Source organism: Motacilla alba, chromosome 13, assembly GCF_015832195.1.
Source record: "Motacilla alba alba isolate MOTALB_02 chromosome 13, Motacilla_alba_V1.0_pri, whole genome shotgun sequence".
NCBI classification, from domain to species: Eukaryota; Metazoa; Chordata; class Aves; order Passeriformes; family Motacillidae; genus Motacilla; species Motacilla alba.
The window spans coordinates 12,861,734-12,883,701 of record NC_052028.1 but is presented as its reverse complement, the minus strand read 5'-3'; the positions used below and the strand labels follow the sequence as shown (position 1 = coordinate 12,883,701).

The 21,968-nt window shown below is 43.0% G+C and overlaps 1 protein-coding gene across 3 annotated transcripts in view; it reads right to left on the bottom strand.

Moving 5' to 3' along the window:
- Window positions 1-21,968, bottom strand: part of GALNT10 (polypeptide N-acetylgalactosaminyltransferase 10) — an 81,579-nt gene that overhangs the window by 34,197 nt on the left and 25,414 nt on the right. For 2 of the 3 annotated variants that reach the window (XM_038149797.1, XM_038149799.1), the window contains 3 exons: window positions 9,281-9,383; window positions 8,277-8,415; window positions 4,975-5,141 (listed from right to left, as the gene is read on the bottom strand). In XM_038149797.1, coding sequence (XP_038005725.1) covers window positions 4,975-5,141; window positions 8,277-8,415; window positions 9,281-9,383 — 409 coding nt within the window. Of the gene's footprint in view, window positions 1-4,974; window positions 5,142-8,276; window positions 8,416-9,280; window positions 9,384-9,924; window positions 10,047-21,968 lie in introns of those variants that run through there. The other variant, XM_038149798.1, reaches the window with a different exon arrangement.

The window sequence follows — 21,968 nt, the reverse complement described above, 5'->3', positions numbered from 1 at the left end:
TGCCTTCTGCCTTTCAGCAGGAGTGTTTGATGTTCCCCCGCTGTGCTGGGCTACCAAATATGTACCAGGGGAAAAGCAAAGAAGGTTCTGACAAACATCCTGCAAAGGGAGGTGCCATCCCCTGCTCCCCCAGCTCAGGGCTGATCATTTATTACGGAGACAGAGGACAGCTTTACATCTGTTCATGCAGACACAGAGACAGCTCTTACAGCAGAGGCGTCCACAAGCTACAGGAATTAGGTGGAGACCAACAAGTCATTTAGTACAAGACAGACACTAGAGCTGAACAGCTCCATTTCTCACCACAGCAATTCTGCTGCAGGCCCAGGGACTGAAGCAGACCCTGCAGAACCATGAACTGCCTGCCTGTGACTTGTGGCCAGCTATCAATAATAAAATGCCATCAGAGCTGACAGAAAAACCTGCAGCGTTACAAACTAACCTGCAATTCCACTTCAGTTCTCCTCCTCCATTTCTGTGATAGAATAGAACCAAATTCCCACTCAGCAGCATGGTAATTAGATATTCAAAAAGCAACCAAATTTCACATGACAGTCCCCAGGAGGAAACTGATATACATGGGAAAAACATTTTAGTTTACTTAGGGCTATTCTGGTAACAACAGGCTTGGAGGGATGCAATTAGTATCCTGCAAGCCAGCATATGAAAAGGTTTAATTTAAACTATCAGACTGAAAGAATAACTATAGAAATTAAAAGTGAAGCCACAAATCCACTCCAGCCACAGCTAGGAGTTTTTATAATCAGGAATTGCAGAGTGGTAATTCACATGCGTTGCATTCCAAATTCTGCTTATCCAGAAGGGCAGGCATAATTTTAGACCACCCTGCAAGAGCTGAGGGTCATCAAACCCTGGAGGTGAGCCTGTGGCTATCTGGCAGCTCTCTCTACCATGCAGGAAGAAGCAGCCAATGCTGGGCAGGTTAATTCTTACTCTCCAACAATAGTTTGCTGATTTGGTGTCTCCCTCTTCAATATAACCTATTTTCTTCTGCACAGAAAATCCCTACAAGTGCTCTGATCTGGGGAGAAAGTTCTTACATCACTCTCAATGAAGTGTGTGGGGGAAAAAAAGCATTATAGCAGTCTTAATGAAATGCTACACTGACAGCAGAGACTACCAGGAGAGAAAGTAAAAACCAGCCCTGCAATATTCACTCTGCTGTGACCAATGGCACATGATGGAAAGCAGCTCCTTTTAAATCAACCCAACCTACCACGGGAATCCCCACAGAGGAAGATTTAAGTGTCAGGAAGGAGCTGCTAGAGGTGACAATAACTGCAGCTCAAGGCAAAGGGGATGGAGCCACCGCACCCACTGACAGGGAGCCTTTCCCACAGCACTCTGGCTGACACAGAATCCTGCACTAAATTTGGGTGAGGTAAGGCTCTAGCCTTTTTTTAGATTTGGACCATTTGCATTATACTGCAGGCATACCAAAAAAAAAAAAGCAAACCAAACCATTCCAGACACCAAGTTGTTCCAGCACATTTTGACTTTCCAAGTACAAAGCAAAGGAAACATTTAAAAAACATGACTTGTAGAGCTTTTGCTGCTCCCTGTTAAGATTTGCTGTCATCAGAACAGCATTTTTTGGATGAAAAATGCGTATTGCTAAAGGTCACAGAGTTGTCTCTTTCAAACAAATTAAGAAATAAATGGCTGCTGACACTTCCACATGATGATTCATCTGTCCAGGAGCTCCAATACTGCACAGCCATAGCTGCCCCTCAGGTTTGCTGCAGACCACAGCAGCCACCAACTAACCCAGAAATCTGTCTTCACTCTCCTGTCACTCTGTTAGCCAACTTCTCAGCCCTCTTCGTAGACACACCAAAAATTCCTTATACTCAAGCTTAAAACCAGATGAAAAACATATGAAAATAACATCTGTCAGGAAAAACACTGTTTGCAGTAGCCAGGTTTCCACACTTACTACTTCTATTATTACCAAAGCCCTCTTTTCTTCATGTGCAGCAAAGATTCTCCATGTATGAGATCCAGGGATGAAAGAGGCTGATGGATCAGCACCAATATCACCATTCCCAGAAAGCAGTGAAACAGCAGAACAAGAGAGAAACATTCCAGCACCTCAAGGGCAGCTGGCAAACCCCAGCACATTTAACCCCAGCACAGGTCAGCACACAAGAAATGCTGGCAGGAGAGAGAGAGACAGAGAAAGTCTCCTTGCCAGGGAAGGTCAAGCTATTGAAGAATAGTCTTTAAAGAGTTATTAAAGTTCTGGAGGTGTGTTTAGACAAGCCTTGAGTGAAAGGCCAGCATGAGATAGATACAGCAGAGATATCCAATGTTTTATCCTGTCAGAGTAACATCTCCATAAAAAAATTAATAATAGATTTTTATTGAGTGATTATCCTTTCCATCCTTGGCTTTTCACTGGAGTTTATGGGGACTATTTACTGATCTCTTCAGGGAAGGAAATGACATTTACTGTTCCTACTATGCCCCTCTGATCTCAGATGTGGCCTCTACTGTCACTACATCCAACAGTGATTCTGTAACTTTAAAAGATGCTGCTGCAAATTTAAGGGACTGTTATTTCAAACAGAAGCACAGAATTCTTGAGGACAATACAGAATACTTTGCAGACAATGCAGAGGACGATGTATTTATGATTTGCAAAGAAAAATCAAGAAATTTCTTCTCATTCTTTTTACTGCTCTCCAGTTCTGTGGCACAGCTGTGATGATCATCAGCTTGGACATGGAGTTATTATCTGCCCAATTTAATAATAAGAAACAGAAAACCAGAGCAGTTGCCTAACAGTCCAAATCCAGGAATGTGCTCTTTTCAAACATATTACATACAAGTAAAAGTTTTCCTGGAACTTCTGCTCCTTCATGCATTTCAGTTTGATGCATTAAACTATCAATTCTCAGTTACTGGGTTGTGTTGTTTAGGTTTTGGGGGTTTTTGTTTGGTTTTTTGTGTTGTTGGTTTATTTTTTTTAACAATGGATAAATTACAACCAGAAATTTGTAACCATCAGCCTTTCAAGTCAAGATCATGTGATTAGGATTTAAGAGCCCCCTAAGACTAAGGATCTACTTAAGCCCACTGAGGGATGTGGAAGCCAACCCCAGTGTGGTTAAGGAAGAAAAGTGCAGATACAGAACTGACAGCACTGAAGGAAAGATGTTTCATCCCAACCAGCAATTGTCCCAGTGTGCAGAAATCAACTGTGTTAGCAGGAAAATACTGGTTTAAAAAAAACCAAACAAGAAAAATCCACGCCAAAGAGAACCCCTACACCAGTTTTTGTTAACACACTCTCTTTGCATGAGTGTTATTCTCTTCCCTTGACAATTTAGCCTACTGTCCAGCACCTGGAGTCTTTTATATCCATTTATAAATAGATGCTGCACACAAATGAGCCCCAGCTACTCCTTGCAACCTTTGTATGAAAGATGGACGACCAAGGGAGAAGAGTTTTTGTCTTATCAGAGGCAGGTGGACCAGAGGAGAGTGAACTAGACAAACAGCAGAGGCAGAGACTGAGGAGCAGGGGTGGAGCCAGGAGGGCTCTCTTTCACCTGGTCAGGGTACATCTAAAGAACAAGGAAAACAGACCCACAGGAAACAAGATTTCCTTACTTCCACTTCTGTGAAAAGAAACCCATTTGTACAATTCACTTGTGGTTACAGCATGAGCTTGTCCAATTTGCTTCTAGACTGAGTAGCAATAAAAAGACCTTGTCAGGAAGGTGGGTTTTCCTTCTCCTCACCTTAGCCTGAAAATTCTCTAAAGAAATGCTTATTTCATGTAACATTGATTTGTTCAATGCAGCATGCCTTGCTTGCAAACTAATGAGAGAAGAACTTCAGACCAAGTGCTACAGCTGTTGGGTAGTGCCTACCTGGAAGCCAGTACAGGTCAGAACACTAAATATTCACAAGCTTGTTTCCAAGCTCATTTAGGAGCTTCCCAGATGTCAGGTTTCTGGAGATGTATGCTTTAGGATCTGTACAGAAAGCTCTTTTGCCTCACTTGAGTAATATCAGTGGCGTGAACTCTGCAGCTAATAAAGCTAAAGAGTAACTTTAAAGGACAAAATAGAGTTTCTAGATCTGACCACAGCCCCTCAAAGTCACTGTGCCCTCTTCAAGGTGAGTCAGAAGACTTCCCATGGGATTTCTCCACCTATGCAATGTCTGCATGACAGGGGCATTGGTTCCTCCTTCACTTGCCTCTTCCACCACAGCAAGAGTGCAGAACACAAGGCCAAGTGCAGCTTAGTTTGCATCAGGCACCATTTAAATGGCTCAGAGAAAAAGATCTCAGCAACTACATGCAATAAATGGCTGTTCCACTCGTGGTGTTGCGTGGTGCCAGTGACTCCACACCTCTGCAGACAGCACTTCAACCCAATCCAAAGTGCCTACTCCAGGCAGTGCAGTACAGAATATTGAGGGAAGCTCCCAGCAAGGGAGAGAAAAGGTTTGGATGCTGCACATTTACTTTCTAGGAGCACAAAATTCATGAGAAAGGCAAGCCAAATCATAGGCAGTCCCAGATGGAAACCTTTTATCAAGGATTCTTTTACATGTTCTGCATCAAGAAAGAAAGAAAGAAAAAAGTAGAATGTAAGGAGTGAGCTATTCCCATCTCTTGGCTATTTTTTGTTATTTCAAGAGTCAACACTTAACATTTTACATCAAGGGCTACACAGGCTCTTAGCTGAATATTAAAACCAGCTTCCCTGGCTTTACATATTGCCCAGAACACAGGACAGTCCACGACAGCAGCAGCTAAACCAGCACATCCTGAATATGGAACATGAATTTTCTGCTTTCAAATGCATCAGAGCAAGATTGCCCTGAGCTGTGCTGCTGGCAAGTCAAAAACCTCAGGTCATCATACACATATTTACGAGTGCACTGCTCCCTTAGGTAGGGAAGGCTGGTGGGGATGTCACATAGAAACCATGCTACCTCTGTCACTGAAGTCATCCACCAGCACGATCTCTGCCACCAGCTCGGGCGGGGAGCGGTTCAGGACGCTGTGCACCGTCCGCAGCAGGGAGGACCAGCCCTCGTTGTGGAATGGGATTATCACACTGGTGTTTGGGAGCTTCTCCAGGTACAGCTTGTTCTTGCAGCTGGACACAGACAGAGCAAGTCAAAAGGCAGCGCCAGAACACACCAGACACACGAAAAAACAGCCAAAACACACCAGCACTTCCATATTAACTACCAGCAAGCAACTTTGAAAAATAAATTTAGTAAACTTCTTGACTCCTCAAAATTACGCAGAGTGCAATAATGTTCTTAATTTTGAAACAGGGGTAATGAATTCTTGCCTTGTAGGGCTGGTTTCAAGGTAGTTTCATTAATAAAATTCTGCAGGATGAAGTGCAGTGTTTACCTTCCTGCAGGTGTGGCCATAAGTGGACTTTATACCTGGTTAAACAGGTAACCTCTAAGGCCACACAGCAACCCAGTGGTAGTTAAAAACCACCCAGTAGCTCTTCAGTAGGGATCAAAAATCTATTCCATCCCTGGAGCCCCCCGTGTCCAGAACAAACCCGTGTGTGCTGTGTGAATGGAGGTGTGTGGAGGGCACCACGACAGTGCCAGCAGGACAAGCTGCCCTGTGCCCAGGAGCAGGGCAGGGAGGTCCCACGCTGCTCCCTGTCCCTTGCACAGCCCCCAGGCTGCTGTGCAGGCTGTGTCCTGCCCTGGGAGCTGTCACTCTGTGCACAATCCCATGCACACAGGCAGTCATTCCTTGGCCTGGCCCCCGGAAGGACAGACTGGAATGAAAGCAGCTCTGGCAGTGGCAGCTTTTTCCTGGTACCTTTCCCAGGGCACAGAGAAGGATGTACCTATGTTATATAAGCTCAATACATCTGTGCCTACAGGAAGTTACTCTGGTGCCTGTGTGAGAGGACAGTAACTTATTCTGGGTGTAATGAATTGTCCTGGGGTGCTGCCAAGAGCCTGCAGGCTGTGGCTGCAATGCACAGATGCAAGATGCAAACTGAAGCTGCAGGGACTGCTTTCATCCAGCCCTTGGCCCCCAACCTTCTTCCAACAGCTACTAGCTACAGTTCTGCTCCAGTATGAACCAAGAGCCTTGAACTGTTTCTAACTCTTCTTAAACTGGAATCCTCATTTTCTGACTAACTTTAACAAGTGGAAAACTTTAGCTATTAAGTTTAACCATTAAGCGTGGAGAGAAATTGCTTCCCTGCAGCTACTGTATCTACAATTGCTTTACAAGACCTGCAAAATTAGTATTTAATATTAAAAACCCTAGAGGAGCCTAAAGGAACTGTTATCAGGGGAAGACATGACTGCTGAAACAAACAATTGTATGTTTGCACCAGACAGATCCAGTACACGCTGTGCCCCAGCTCCCCGAGTCCCACAGTCAACAGAAAGCAGAGGTGACACACTGTTTGGTATATTAAAGTCCACACAAACCATCTCACACATCAGCTGCTTCTCTGCCCTTCCCCAGCCAGGGCAGCTGTTGGGGAGAAGCCCAGCTGTGGCCCCAAAGCTTAGGGCAAGGCAGATGATGCATTTTTCCCCAGCACATCTTCTTCTCACACTCCCTGTTGTCTATGGGCAAGTCTCCAGACTCTATTGCCTCACTGCATGTAAGGGGCTCTAAAACACAGCTCCCTTCTTTCTGCAATACTCTTTATGGACTCGTAACTTTATGGCTAGGTCTCAGCCCAGCTTTGCTATAAATTGCCCTCCTCAACCTCTCCAGTAACACAAACCATACCATTTCATGTCTATCTTTTTTCAGTGGCCGCAGAGAATGCACAGCAGATCCTTCCAGTTGTGAATTCCTTCTCTGCACATCCCCACCACGAGTAACCCTGCTCCCTGCTCATCTAATTCCAGTATCCATTAGGCACATGCTGTTTATCCACTCCTCAAGGCCCCCACAATTACAGTTTGCTCTGCTGGGGGAAAGGATTTGTCAAGCAACAAGCAAACCACTGCAGCAGCAGCATTAATCACAGCTTAAGTCGTTGGTGTCCCAGACATTTCACTTGTTAATTTTATCTGGGGCTGGAGTTAGAAGTTTCACATTTTACAGAAGTTTAAATAGCAGAATTAGCAACACTGAGTTGGCAATTTCAGGAAACACTGGAGCATGTGAGGTAACACATTAAACCCTCAGATAACAAAATACTGGCATTACTTGATATTTAAGTTCTTAGAGCCCAAGGCAGAGCCTGTAAATGGAGGCCAGGTAGAATTTAGATTAGCAAACTCAAACTGTATTTCCTAAAACTTGAACATGGGCTGATCCACAAACATTTTCAGTTACCTGATTTATCTCTGTTTAAACATTTCAGCTGCACACCTAAAATATTTATGGAGCTACACTCACTACTTTTTTATGTGTTTATATTGAGAAAGGGTGTCAAGCCAGTGTATTTGATTAGTTTGGTGCGGCAGCTGAAGAGGTAATATTTCAATTGTGCAGTTAACAAATTATAAAACCTGACTTCTGGAACTTGTATCTCGTGAATAAAGTAGATGTTGAATTCAGATTTATTAAACTGTGATAAACACAGTGTTACACAAAAGAATCTTAGATTCAAATGTCTAACAATGCTTTCAGATTAAGAACCTCACAAACAGTATTTAAAAACCTCTCAGCTTTGTATAAAAAAGGGCTAAGTCCCAACTGGTGCACTTTTGCAAGAGAAAAACTTCTGGCTTGACCAAAATCCAGTTCAACACCATCCTGCAGCATAATGTCCAAAACCAGATGAACCCTAAAGTCAGTATTCAACTGGAACTCATTTCTACTTGTGAACCCTGATGAGGCTGCTTTTATGAGGAAAATGTCCACAAAAATAATCCCTAAACCTGGTAAAACTCTTCATACATTGTTGAGTGAAGCTACTCACATCTTTTTCTACTCCTGGGCATTCCACGGTCATTTGCAGCTGTGGCCAACATAAGTGGAACCTCTGGGTTACATTAAAGATTTCTTCTGAGCAGGGTTGCAAGTTTGTGGTAATTTTAAGTATTTTGAAATCAAAAAACCTTTTTTCCCCCCCAGATTTGATCTCTTCTATTTCCCACTGAAATTACTGTACACTGTCCTTTATTAAGGAAATACCAGGACCTAGCAGTGCAAGGATTGGATTTTATGAACAAAGGTACAAGAGTCCATAATAAAAAAGAACACATTCCAAAAAGGAGGTGGTAATTCAGGGCTTGCAAAGCTTCACTCCTAGGAATGCAAACTGTATACTCACTTTGGATGCCTGATGTCTGGAAGGGAACGATTCAGAGAAATTTTATCACTCACAAAGATATTAAAGCCATTTTCCCTGTATGCCTGGTCCACTCGCTCTGCATCAGTCATTGGGTAAGGTTTCCCCTGTTCTCCATTTCCTGTGGATAGACAGAAAGTAAATACAGATCATTGCTGCTAATTAGTGCTTAACAGGCCAGAAACTAATCCATACAGCACAAAAAAAGAGCATCTTATAGTCCTTTGAACATTATGTTATGAGTTTTGTGCTCTGTGTCATTTAGCACCAGGTCAACCACATCAATTTAACAATTTTATCTGATAAGCAGTTTTGCTACAAACCACTCAGCTGTGCAAATCCAAGGTAAAAGTTTTTCCTTCTAACACCAGAAACAGATGAAGGGGTTTTGGCAATGCCGTGGAAGATCTGCAGAATGCCTTTTGTTTCACAGTGGGAAGAATCCGTGTGGTTTGAATATCTCAGCGCTGTTGGAATTCTCAGCACAGATGGATCTGTGCTCCTGCACTGAGGGGCAGAGCCCTTGCAAAAGCATCAGTGTAAAGCTGTGACATTCAAAATGGGCTTTATTTGCAATGCAAGACAAACCCCAGAATTATGGCATGGACTTGCATGAATGTTATAGTCCAGAATGTTTTTCTTATTCTTCCTTTCTGGATTTCCCATTTTTTGGGAGAGGTACATGCAAACTTTTTTGAGGGAGGGGGGCTAAGGTTTTTAAAAATCAATTTTCTACCTGTCATAAAACCACCAATATTTAAGTGATACATTTGCAAACATTTGCACCTCAAAATAGTTATTGTGGAGTTGAGGAAAAAGGAATTTAACTGGGATTAACACAATTAAAAGATTAACAGATGAATTGGCTTTAATGCTGCATCATGTCAAGAAAACTAAAGTTGAACATGTTGTTCTACACTCAGCCTACCAAATAAAAATCAAAGTTACAATCTGTATTAAAACATTTTTATAGCAATCTTACATACCTACACGCTCCGAGTCCCTCCTTATGGCTTCTTTGTTATGCCAGTCCTTTTTCCTTTGTCCATCAGCAAAGTAAGGGTCTTTCTTTTGCCTCACATATGGTGCCTTTTAAACAAAAAACTGGATATATAATAAATACACAACAAATGAAACCTTTCCTCAGCAGCCTCCCCTTCCTGTAAGAGGAAATGAAACATCTCCCTTAAGGTAAGATCATCACAAGCAAGTGGCTTTTAGCCTGAAAGGGGTAAGGGAGGAAGTGAGTTTTGCTTGTCTCAGAACTTTATTGGTGTCTGTTAAGTGATATTTTTCCAGGCACCATCACATATGCAGAACATTATTTCTTAATCAGAGAATCTATTAAAAACTCCCATTTTCATTTTGAAAACCTCCAATACATCTTACAGCCTTTTTGTTAATTAAATAGGATGTACTGGGAGACCTACTGCAGGATCATTATTAATGAGATGCTACCACACCTGAATAAAATCAAAATAAGATTTAAAAGGTCATTTATTAAGACTCTAGCTGCTGAACCCAATTAGAGATTCTATTTCATTATGTTGTTCCTGAAATTCAAGCCATGAGTGCTTTGAAAACAAGTCAGCAAATGAAGATCCCCAGAAATCCAATGTCTCCAGCTCACCTCTGACTGCACAGGATGGAGACTCACATTTGCTGAAGGGAAGAGGAGTCATGAGAGGCACTGCAAAAGCCTTATTGATTCACATCATGCAGGGGAAGGCAAGTGCAGCCCCAGAGCAGCTGAGCTGGTGAAAAACCACACACTCCTGTCATGGAAGGGCTCACCTGAACTCACCAAACATAAATATCAAACTAATTTGCTTAACCTGCCTTGTGGTTTTCCAGCTGTCCCATTAAACACCACTGTTCTGCAAATTCCTGCCTGGTGATAATGCCACCCCTTCTCATCATTCCCACTAAATAACCCACGCTAGAGCACACTGCCATCCTGTGAAATTTTTGCCTCTGTTTTACAAGAGCAATTCTTTGCTGGGCCAGCCCACTGACCAGTCTCCTCCTCTGCCAGGAAAAGTCCTGGAAAGCTCTCACAGACCAGAGCACCTCCTTGCCAGGAGAATTTTGCCAACGTTCTGAGCTCTAGCCTTCTGCACAAGTATCATAATGGGCACAGGAACAACTGGCAGGTCTGAAATCTTTATATTTTAGGTCTCTTTTGTCTCTTGTTTGTAGTGCTCTGGACTGAATGCACACACCAGGAGAATCACTGACAATGCCACTGTCCCTCCTGCCATTTGGTGGGATTAAACATGTGAAAATCCCTTAAAAGCAGTTGCTGTGGAAACCCCACCCACCACTGCAGAGCAGACCATGGCCAGGGTGTCCAGGGACTAGATCCAGAAGGAAGAACACACAGTGCAACTCTGAACCTCACAACACCCACTGCACTTGGGGGAGCCCAGCACCCCGAATCAAACCCATACGAAGTGAGCAGGGAACTCAGGCAACCTGGAGAAAAAGAGGAAAACTCAGACCCACCAGCAAACAGCAAAATCCAACCTGTCTAACAAAGCATTGCTTTGGGGGGGCTTAAATCTCATATCTTTCTGGGACTTGGGCAACTTAAAACTAGAACTGCAGAGGCACCTCCCTTCCCCCTGAACACATCCATGGAAAACACCTGCCCATTGCAGCAGGTACCCATGAGGACTGTTCCCTCTGCTGGTTTTGGCTGGGGTAGAGTTAATCTTCTCCACAGGAGCTGGTGTGGGGCTGTGAGTTGGCTTTGTGCTGTAAAATGTTGATAAAACAGGGATGTTTTTGTTGCTGCTTAGCCAGAGCCAAGGCTTTTTTTGCTTTGCCCTCAGAGAGGAAGGTGGCAGTGCATGGGAAGCTGGGAGGGGACACAGCCAGCACAGCTGACCCAGGGACATCCCAGACCATGTGGTGTCACCCTCAGCACAGAAAGCCGGGGGAAGGAGGAGGAAGCAGGGTTTTTTTGGAGTGATGACATTTATCTTCCCTGCTTTCCTGGGGAAGGCTGAACACCTGCCTGCCCGCGGTAAGCGGGGAATGGATTCCCTGGTTTGTTTTGCTTTGTGGGGTTTTTGCTTTGCTTTTTCAACTCTTTATCTCAACCCATGAGTTTTCTCACTTCTAACTCTGCCAGTTCTCACCCCCACCCCACGGCGGGGGTGAGCTGCCAGCTGGGACACAACCATGACACATTCCTTCTGAAACACACTGAAATGCACTAAGGGGATGGATCTGGAGCTGTCCTCCACAACAGCTCCCCAGAGATGGGAGAGAAGTTTGAAACACACCCCAAAGGATTCACACAAACATCTCCAGAGCCCTCTGAGGGAGGCCCCAGCACTGGGCTGAGCCAGGAGGGGATCTCTCACCATCACACAGCTGTCCCACCACAGCAGCAGCCTAAAAGCCATTTAAAAGCACTCACAGCCATCCCTGCTCAGCGTGTGCAGCCCCAGGCTCTGGGCTGGACTGATCCTTGTGTTTGTGTGCTCAGTGTAGGGTAATGTGTGCAGGGAAGTAAATTTTCTGCACAGCTTCAAGCCATTCTTCAGAGGGGTCAGCAATGTGCATGTAAACATCCTCAGAGCAAGCAACAACCTAATGCAAGCAATTTAAACCCTGCGATAGAGGGAAAGCAGGCAGCAGCACACCATCCTCCAGGGCTGTTAAAATAAAGGAAAACAAAAACAGGAAAAAAAAAATCACAGAGACTGCCACTGCATTACCCACTGCACCAACCAGGCACATGGACAGGAGAAAGTCAAGCACACAGATGTCTTTCTTTCAGTCCTAGATAAATTTACAGACAAAAGCATCTGTGTGCTGGGTTAAGCTAACCCTGTCAGGGCCACACATGTCAGTAATTTAAACTTTAAATTAAGCAAGAGGGAGAACTATGAAGCACAAGCATCAGTCATTTAAACCTCTCTGAACTGCAGTGTGGGACTTCAGAGGTGCACAGAGTGAGAGTTATTCATCCTGAAGTCCTGGGAACAGGCTCTGCACAACTCTCAGTCTGGAGACTTACAAGGATCAACACTTCTTCATGTCTGCACTGACACAATGAAACGAGGACTGTGCAGGGTGAGCCATCATCAGCTCCTCTGCCTGCACTGCTCATGGTGCTTCTGCCCTGTACAGCCAACACCAAACTGTCCTATTCACACAGGACACGTGAACCTCTCTCTGCTGGATCAGCATGAACATCCAAGTGGCTTTTCAAGTCCTGAAGTGTAGACACAGTTACAGGTCATGGCAGACAGGCTGCATTCTGGAGCTTTTTTTGGTCTTTGGCAGAGAAGTTCATCCAACACTGGAGTCCTCCACTACATTTAATTCAGCTTGGGTAAATGTTAAGAGGTTGGAATATTTCTTACTGTATCCTTTGCAAGCAAACATACAATGCTTACACTGGTTTTGCAGGTCGCTGTTAAAACACCATAACTGAAAAGTCTGCTGTGAGTCACTGACAAGTTCTGTCAACAGTGTCTAAACATTAATTTTGAAGTGACTTGCAGTGCTACAAAAGGAATATCAGTGTCTTTGCCTCGGTGACCTTGCGAGCCCTCACCATCCACACAGCCCTGGAGGGAAGGTGTAGCTGCAGCAGCCTGATCAGCATCGTATTTCTGATTAAAAACCCCTCTTTCAACACCAACTTCATTTCCGCAGACCACCAAAAAAGTCAGTGTGAACTATAAAACATTTGCCTTCCCCCTCCTTGACTGCAGTTATCTCATGCCATCACTATCAGCAGAGCTGTGTGTGAGGCTGCAGGCACGATGCCACCACGGGCAGAGGAAGGATGAGCACATATGTCCTCAAAGTCCCTCTCACTGGGAAAATGGGCAGGTTGCTGACATTGATGTGATTTTGGAAGCTCTTTTCCTTCTTTCTTGCTTCCCCCCTCACCATCCCCCTCTTTGTAAAAGATGTCTGAGGCTCTAGAAATCCAGACACAGCATACAGGGACCAGAATGTTGCTTTTTTTAGTGGTTTCCTTCAGGGATGCTGCATGGGATTTGACTCAATTATGCAAATTACATAACTTGATGATACTCCTTCAACAAATGCTCTAGACTGTGATATCAGAGCAATCTGCAAAACACAGCAAGTTTCCTAGGACTGATGTTTTAACTCTTAAACAAGTATCTCATTTATGGGGAGTTATGTCATACGTGTAATGCTGTATTTCATCTCAATTCTCATCCTAATTTCTCATTAATTCCAACTGCATAGCAGGAGGTATATCATTTTTGTCCAAACCCCCCTTATGTGCATTTTATCTGTGGAATGCAGTGAACACTGGAGCTGTCAGTTCTGCATAGTTCGGGTAAATTCACATTATGGACATGGATTTCTATCCCTATAAAAGAGGTCAGCAATTTTCACTTCCGCTCTGTGTTGGCTTCCCATTTTGCAAAAATATTGCTGTTTTTTACAATGGCCAATTGTAAATAACACGTAAAAAGCAGATTTTAAAGCGTGAAGGTTTCATTATGATCATCTACTCAAGCTATATAAGTGCACCAGCCATTGAATTCCATCCAGTAACTCTTCCAACAAGCCCATAAGTTCTATTTCAGCTCAAGCACATTTTCTTTCCCTTAAGAACTGAAAGTTGTTTACCACTAAGGAGTGATTACTTCTCCAGCAATATCTTAAACTGTTCTCTTGCCTGTTTCCAGCCTTCATTTTTTAAAAACTGAAAATGAACTAAAGTAGAAAGGCATATTAAGCAATACATTGAAAATGGATTTAGACAGATTGCTGTAAATAAGCCCCTTCTGTTGTCTACCACACTGTTACTTAACACGCCGCCAAAGCAACTGATCAGCGTTCAAACGCCAAATGCACAAAAACAGAATTTTAATTTTTTGTTTAATCACTATTTAGTGCTCCTGGCTGCAGCCAAAAGAAAAAAAAAAAAAGAAGTGCAGATTGAGACATAAGCCAAGAGTTTTCTACACATGAGGAAAAAAGATTTGCTGAAGCATTTATGTTAACCATAATGCTGTACAGATCTCAAACCCTCTCCAAACATTTGTTTTGCTGATTTATTATTTTCTTTCAAATCAAGGACCTATAATCAGACCCATGATTTTTGGAGACAGTGTCAAACAAGGCATCTGCTTTACTCCAGACCGCCTCATTTATTCCAGCACCTCAGCAAGTCTATCTTGCACTTATATCCTACAACAAGATGCTGAAGATGCCAAAATAATTCAAGAACAATAACAGGGAAAAGGAAAGCAGAAAATAAGAACCATTCCTCTATTTATTAAAGGAATTTGCAACCTGAGGTGAACTCGGTGGAACACTCAAGAGCACACACCAGGGAACAACCCAGTTGTCACATTCTGTGACATGGCAAAGCAGAAAGAGAAAACATCTACAGGCAGATTCTTTCCAGTCTTCCAAAATCTGCAGTACCTGAGGTGTTTCAGGAAGCAAAATGTGAGGGAAGCCAGGTCTAGCAGAAAACAGGAGGAATCCTCCCTCTCACTGCAGCAAACTCAGGTTTTAATGATCTTGGGACCATCCATGCCAAATGTAAGTGACCCTTTCATAAATAAATAGATAGCAAGTGTTATTGCACCATGAAGAAATTCAATTCTTTTTTTGGTTTGTCAGAGCTCTATCAGCAAGTGTTGAACAACAAACTGGTACAGCACTCGCGCAGCACAAACAGACTCCATCCTTTCCACTGGCAGAAAAACAGCTGAGACTTTCAGATGAGCTAATGAAAAATAAAAATATCACCAACATCAGCTGGAGGCTGCTCCTGGGTCAGGAAGCTGAGCATAACCTCAGTCAATCAAAGCTCCTCGTTTACTGGAACAGGAGGCAGCACACTACTGGAAAAAAAGGCTGCTAAAAGCCTGTTGTGTGATCTACCCAAGTGTTTTCAAAAGGTTAATTTTTGAAGCTATTTCAGTCCATAAAAAATTTAAAAGGTACATTAACATAATTCATACCTTCAACATTTCAGGAACTATTATAAGGCCACACAGGACTAAATGGTACCCCATCATGCAGAATTTTTAAGTGCTTTCAAAGACAAAAAAAGCCAAGTTCATCTTCACAGCTTGTTGGGACTCACATCCAAGCAACAGCTTTGAACCAGACCTGAATTTTTCCTGCAGAATGCTATACCTTGGCCATCATTTTCTTGCCCAGCTGTAACACCAGCAATACTGAAATTCAGATTTCTGCTTTGTTTTTGAGGAGGCCAGGCTCTGGAGCATGGAAATATCCTGATTCCTTCAGCAGTAGAGCCCCAGATAAGTGTGGGCACTCCTGGATCAGTCCTTAGCCCATGTCAGAGGATAAAACCACAGCTGGACCAGAACCAGCTGAAGGGATCAGTGCAGAAAGGCACAAAGCAGAGCCTTTTGTGCACAACACCCAGGGACATTTGGGAGCTGTAGAGTTATTAAAGAATATGTTCCTTGCAGAACACCAGCGATACTCAGTGGATGGGACAGCCTGCTGCTTTCAGCTGACTCTGCTTTTTAATGCAGTAAGTTTTTGGATCAAGTGCTAGAACAGTACTTGTTTGAAATGAAACTCCCCCCCTCCCTAAATTCCTTCAGTTAACAAGTTTTATTCAACATCAACTGCTGAAAATCCCTTAGCACGAAATAAAAATTCATCTTGCAAAAAGTCCTGGATCATCAGTGGATTAAAGTCTGCAGACATCAGCTGAGGACAATGATTCAACATCCAGCTTAGTCACCTGCCTCTACCAAACACCTCACACTTTGTTCTTTGCTTACCTTTAGATGGAATAGTACATTTTTGTGATGTCTGCTGTTGTGAACTTACTGTTTGACCAATTCAACCCAGGCCAGCAGAGGCACAGCACCTTCCAAGGTCAGCACAGAGCACCAAGCAGCATTCTCCTCCCTGAATTTAAGCACATCTTGTGACAGCACAGTGGTTTCAGTCTCAGACTTTCCTTTCAGCTGTTAAAACCCCAGCTGGCCTAGTTTTAGAATTCATTTGCCCACAAGAGCTTTCTCATCTTTTCTGCTCACTAAAACGTTTACAACCCTTTGCATCTACAGAAGTGCTCCACCTCCCACTCTGAGCCTTTCTCAGGAATCTGCTGAACACCCTGCAATAATCTCCTGCAGGCATTTAGCTGGGGTAAACCACCGTGTTTCCCCCTCAAGCAATAGAAAAAATTCTTTGACCTTGCTCTAAGATACAGCAACACCCTATAAAATTCCTAAAGAGCATCTCATGCCCTGGCTAGCCTCTGGCTGATGGAGACAACCCCCTCCTCACCTTGCCTGAGGTACAACAGCAGGAGGGGCTGGGACAATAAACATACAAAATGAAGATGCAGACAAAAGTAATCTCTCAACTGCTATTCCAAATAAGATTACACTTCCCACCTCCCACTTCTGCTGGAAACATAAAACTAGATGAGCTCTCCCAAGGAACCAGGGCACATTTAGTGCTTTATCACACGTCCAAGAGCTGGTTTTGGACTGAACTCCTGGCAGAAGCTAAGGGCATAAAATCCAGAGAGATGCACTTTGTTTTCCACAGAACCTAGTGCGAGCTGAAGCAGTCTTAAATGCAGCCTTACATTCACAGAAGGAGAGACCAAGCTGGCGTGGAGATCAGTTTGACAAGTGACCATTTGGAGCAGAACCTGGCACGTGTCTGCAGATACCCACACTCCATTTAACTCAACTGAACAGCCCACAAGGTGCAGTGGCTTTCTACAAGGGCAAACTTTGGAGCACTGTTTCTGAAATCTGACTTTCCAGTAAGACTTACAGATTATGCTGCATATACAAAAATAGGCAAATAATCTGTATTAAGATTTAATAAAAATGCAGGACACAAAAACCTATTAATTCCATCATTTTGGTGAATTCCCTGTACTCGAGCTATAAACTCCTGACCAGATTATAGGAATGTTAAGCCAATCAAGGACTGCTCAGATGAACACAACTTCCAAACACTTTATACACAAGCATAGAAGCACACCCTGTATAATATTAGCAGAAATCTCATTAAAAATACATCACAGTGAGCATCCAGAATACCCTCAACACATAAATACTACACAGAGGTGAAATTCCCAGCACTCAACCAACACAGATGACAACTCAGGTGGTGCTGCACACAGGTAGATCTGGCAAATGTGTGACTGCAAATTTGACCTGTTCAGTTTACAGGAAAAAATGTACAGCATCTATAACTTTTTGAATGATAAAACATGGTAATTTTTGCCTTTTGTTCATTAGAATCCACCTGACTGGGTCCTTGGGAAACCCTGGTATAAGTCCTGGTATAAACTGGCATAACTGGCATGAAAAATGAAATCAAATTAAAAAAAAAAAAAGAGATAAGGCTGCTAATGCTCCAATAATCACTGAAGCAAGGACAGAAAAAGATCTAGCTGCTAGACATGCAAAAGAAGAATTCTGAGTACTTTCCACAGAGACAGGCATTTCAAGAGAAAAACACTTAATTTTGGGGACTTACCAATGTGCAAAGTATACTACCAGGACACTCTGCACTTTGTGATAAAGGCACAAGTGAGACTGCACTGGAACATGTTTTCTGAGGTAAGATGAGCGAGGCAGTTTGAAAGCTTGCCAACAGTTATAGTTCATAATAGTAAACAGAAATGCTCAGGATTTTGCCCAAAAAAGCAGGCAGAGCACCATAAGGCATCCATAAGCCTGACAGAGCTGCTGCAGTCTGCAACAGCTGACAGTGTAGATCAGATATTTACCTTTCCTCATGGAAATTGGGCTGCTGCCAAACTTACACAAACAAAATTCAAGGGCACATTATGGAAGGTTTGATGCCTAGTGAGGGGCAAGGATTTGTCAGCAAACACAGTACACTGGCTTCAGAAAGGTTAATACTGCTCTTCTCAAACCTCCAAAAAGGTAAAAAAAAAGACCCAATGTTCAGTGCTATGGAAAAATATATTCAAGCCATACAAAACCTACATGACAGATATGACTCAAAAACTGGAATAAGAACTGTAGCTGCCACTTTGTTGTGTGCCAGGTACTGGGAATGTGTTTTATGTCAGCACAGCACTTCCCACAGCAAGTTGCATATCATGTTTAGAAACTGTTTCTTCTCTGAATTTTGAAAGCTACTAGGAAAAAAAAAATAATCTGTATTTTAGTTTTTTTTTCCTTGAGCCTTGACTCATCATTAGGAGTTATACATGAAATTAATGAAGTATTTCTAACCAGATATTTGAGAGGAGGCACAATCTGACTGTCATCTGTGGAAGAGTCAGACCCAAAACCAGAGGATGGCAGAACATCTAAGAACAGCATCCAGCAACCCAGGAATGATCCCCAGACCTGCTCTGCCAGCTCGCCTTGCCCAGCAGAGCATGACTGCAGCTAAACCCTAAACTGTCCCTGGAAATGCAGACAGGTGGCACAATGAATACTCAGCCAAAAGGATTTTAGGGAGAACTTGAGCCATCAAGAGGCTACGGATATTTTCAGAGTGCACTCTTCCCCCATGTATCTCCTGCTACCAGGAACAATTAGGCTGCCTACATAACACACACATCTTGAACCAAATAGTTCCTGCTAACTCCAATAAAGCAAAAAAGAACCACAAGCATTATTCTATTTGATTTTCCACTCTTCAGGCAGTACCTTCAGTGCTGACACTGCTCACTTGCCTTGCAGACACTGAGAAATCAACAACCACTCTGACAGCTTCAGTTTAGGAAAAAAGAATCATTGTTTTCAATAAACTTTTACTATTACTTCAGGTGGTGCTCCAAAACAGGTTTGCTGCCTGATTCCCACCAACAGCATCACTCTCAGCACTGCTTTTTCTTAGCAGCAATGCAGCAAAACCACAATTTTCTGGCTTTCATCAACAGAATACTCCTGTTTCCCTTTTAGCTATTTAAAGATTTTAAAGTGAATTCCTTACCACCTTCCTGGCAAACTTGATGCTTCTTGACAGTGTTATGTTAAATGTTAAACTGAAAAGATCAGCACTGAAAAGAAACATTTAACAGGGCTCTTCTTCCCAAGGAGTTATTTAACTGTTGCTCACCCAGCAAATGCACAGATTCCCAAATTCTCAAAAATCAGAGTTATTGCACAAAAACCCCAAATTCAGTCATCAACCTCTTCTAGGAGACCAGGTCACCATTGATGGGTGGCAAAAATGATGGAGAAAACACACATATCACACAATTATGGACTAAAAAACCCACCAGAAACCACTCAGGGAAGTTCTGAGCACCTTGAAAATAAACTTGCATTTACAGTAATGTTCAGAGGCCTCTCAGCAGTTAAAAGCTGAGGTGCCAAGCTCACATACCCAGCAGGGGAGAGTGTCTGGCACCCTTTCCCACTCCTCCCTCCCCTGGGAAAGCGCTGGCAGAGCTCCCTGCAGCACTCCTGTTCCTGGGCACTGTGTGTGCATCATCTCCTCACACTTCCCAAGTTTCATACTCCTCTCCCAAGCAAGCTGCTCATGAGGCTTCACTCCACCCCTTTCAAACGCTGCGTGAAATTGGGAATATCACACATCTTTATGCCACCCCAAGGCTTAACTGTCCACGCCTGCACCCTGGGGTGAGGTGAGGCTGAACCAAGGCCAGGAAAGGATCAAGTAATCCACACTGGAATGCTCAATCTAGAGGTTAGACCCTGTGTGGGTACCACTGGATGCCCTCCAGTAGTGACCACTGACCCTGGTTTGGGTGCAATAGGGGAAATAAGTGGCTGGAAAAACAAATCAATTGCGTCTGGGAGGAAGCTGGTTGACAGTGTTAGGCTGCCTGTGGAAGGCAGATAGAATTTCCAATAACTGAAAGATGCTGAACACTTTTGGAGAACTGAGGAAGAGCAGGGATGGGGATACAGACACCAAAACATTGCATATGTTTAAAAGGTGACTGTCACTTCTGGATGTCATCTTAGAAGTGACAAACTGCTGCTAACTACAGCAGTGTCAGGATTAAAAAGGATGAAACAAGCAGACCAGGCAGACAGGAGAGAAAAGAGAGGTGTCACTCAGTGATGTAAAACTGAGCACGCTGAGTCTTGTTATTGTTAATATCCAGATTGGAATTCACTCAAATCTAATCAAAACTTACACCTTCTGATGCAAACATTCAGGTCATGTGTCAAAACAATCTTTGCCAGAATCTTTCCAGACCCTGTAAAATTATCTATCGATTTCAATACTGGAATGGAAAACAGGCTTGTTAAATCTGCTGATGTCGCTAACTGGAGAATGGGATTAAAATTCAAAAGCAGTCCTGGCCACAGAAAAAAGCATCAAAAATTTAGGATACAATTCAAAGGGTAAAGAAGACATTAGCTGCACAAATGTGAGACTTCAATGATTTTTTATGCAGCTGTTCAGCAGCTGTTTTATCATCATGACTGTATGGAACTCTGTCCTGCTGTTTGAAAAAAGCTAATTTCATCCCGAGATATTTACAAAAACATCACACGCAGAAAAATGCAAAATAATGGATGCTGATGAGGGCAGAGATGACTGGGCAGAAAAGGAAAGGCATGCATTACAAATAGCCCTCACACTTTTCCACACTGCTGCAAAGAAGAAAAGGCTAAGCCATGAAATTAGAAGCACCACACATGGAATTATGGAAGAGGCTTTTCAAATACGTGACAAATTAATATATTCCATCCTGGACCGAGAGGCAATTAGACTTTGAGGAGTTTCATTTCACCACAAGGATCTTAAGGGAGGTTTTTCCCTTGATAATACACTAAATTCCTGATATTTTACATGTCCACTTCCTGGATAGAGTTATAGCAGCCAAACATCCTCATGAGCATCCTTTAGGCATCACATTAAATATACCACAACATTTTCTATTTTTCTAGATCTATTCTAGCTCTTATAGCACAGTAGAACTAAATTCCAAAGAAGCTGAATTATTTAGAGCATTTACTGTCCTTCAGGGTCATTACAAGAGCATAGAAGTTAGCCCTATGATAAAATATAAATTCTCTTCTCTACGGCATAGTCTGACCTCGCTATAATGAAGCTCCATGGGACTGAGAAAAATTGCTGTACTGCAGGACATTCTCTGAAATGCAGTTTTTGTAGCTTCTCATACCAGGATAAAGAAGAACCCAATTTGACTCTAATGTATTATATCTGGTATTTTTACGAGTCTTGCTCCATATTGAAAGAATACTGCTTAAACATCGACAAAAAGGGGGAAAAAAATCAATAAAGAAATAAAACGCATGGTTATACATGAGATGCAGCAGAGAATGACAGCTACAAACCCCTCAGATTTGCTTAGGTGTTTGTTCTACCAAGTCTCATTAAACAGGAAAAAAGAATTAAGTTCCCACTGCTGGGACTGTTTCAGAGAGGGCAGGCTATTAGCAGGTCGTGTTACAGAGTGCCTGACTAATTCATTGTGTGTTCATCTCTCTGGAGTCCTCTGAAAATTTATGGTGTAACACCTCATGGCAAAAACAGCACTGGCAAAACCGTGCTGGCTGCTCAGCTCACACAGGGAGCTCCACTCCAGCTCTTTGGAGGAATTCTGAAGGTGAATCTCTGTTCAGCCTTGCACAGAGCAGCATAAACTGTTTTAAAGCCTCCTTTTAATGGGGACAGGGAGTGAGACACAACTTGTATCCTAGATTTTCTGTGTTC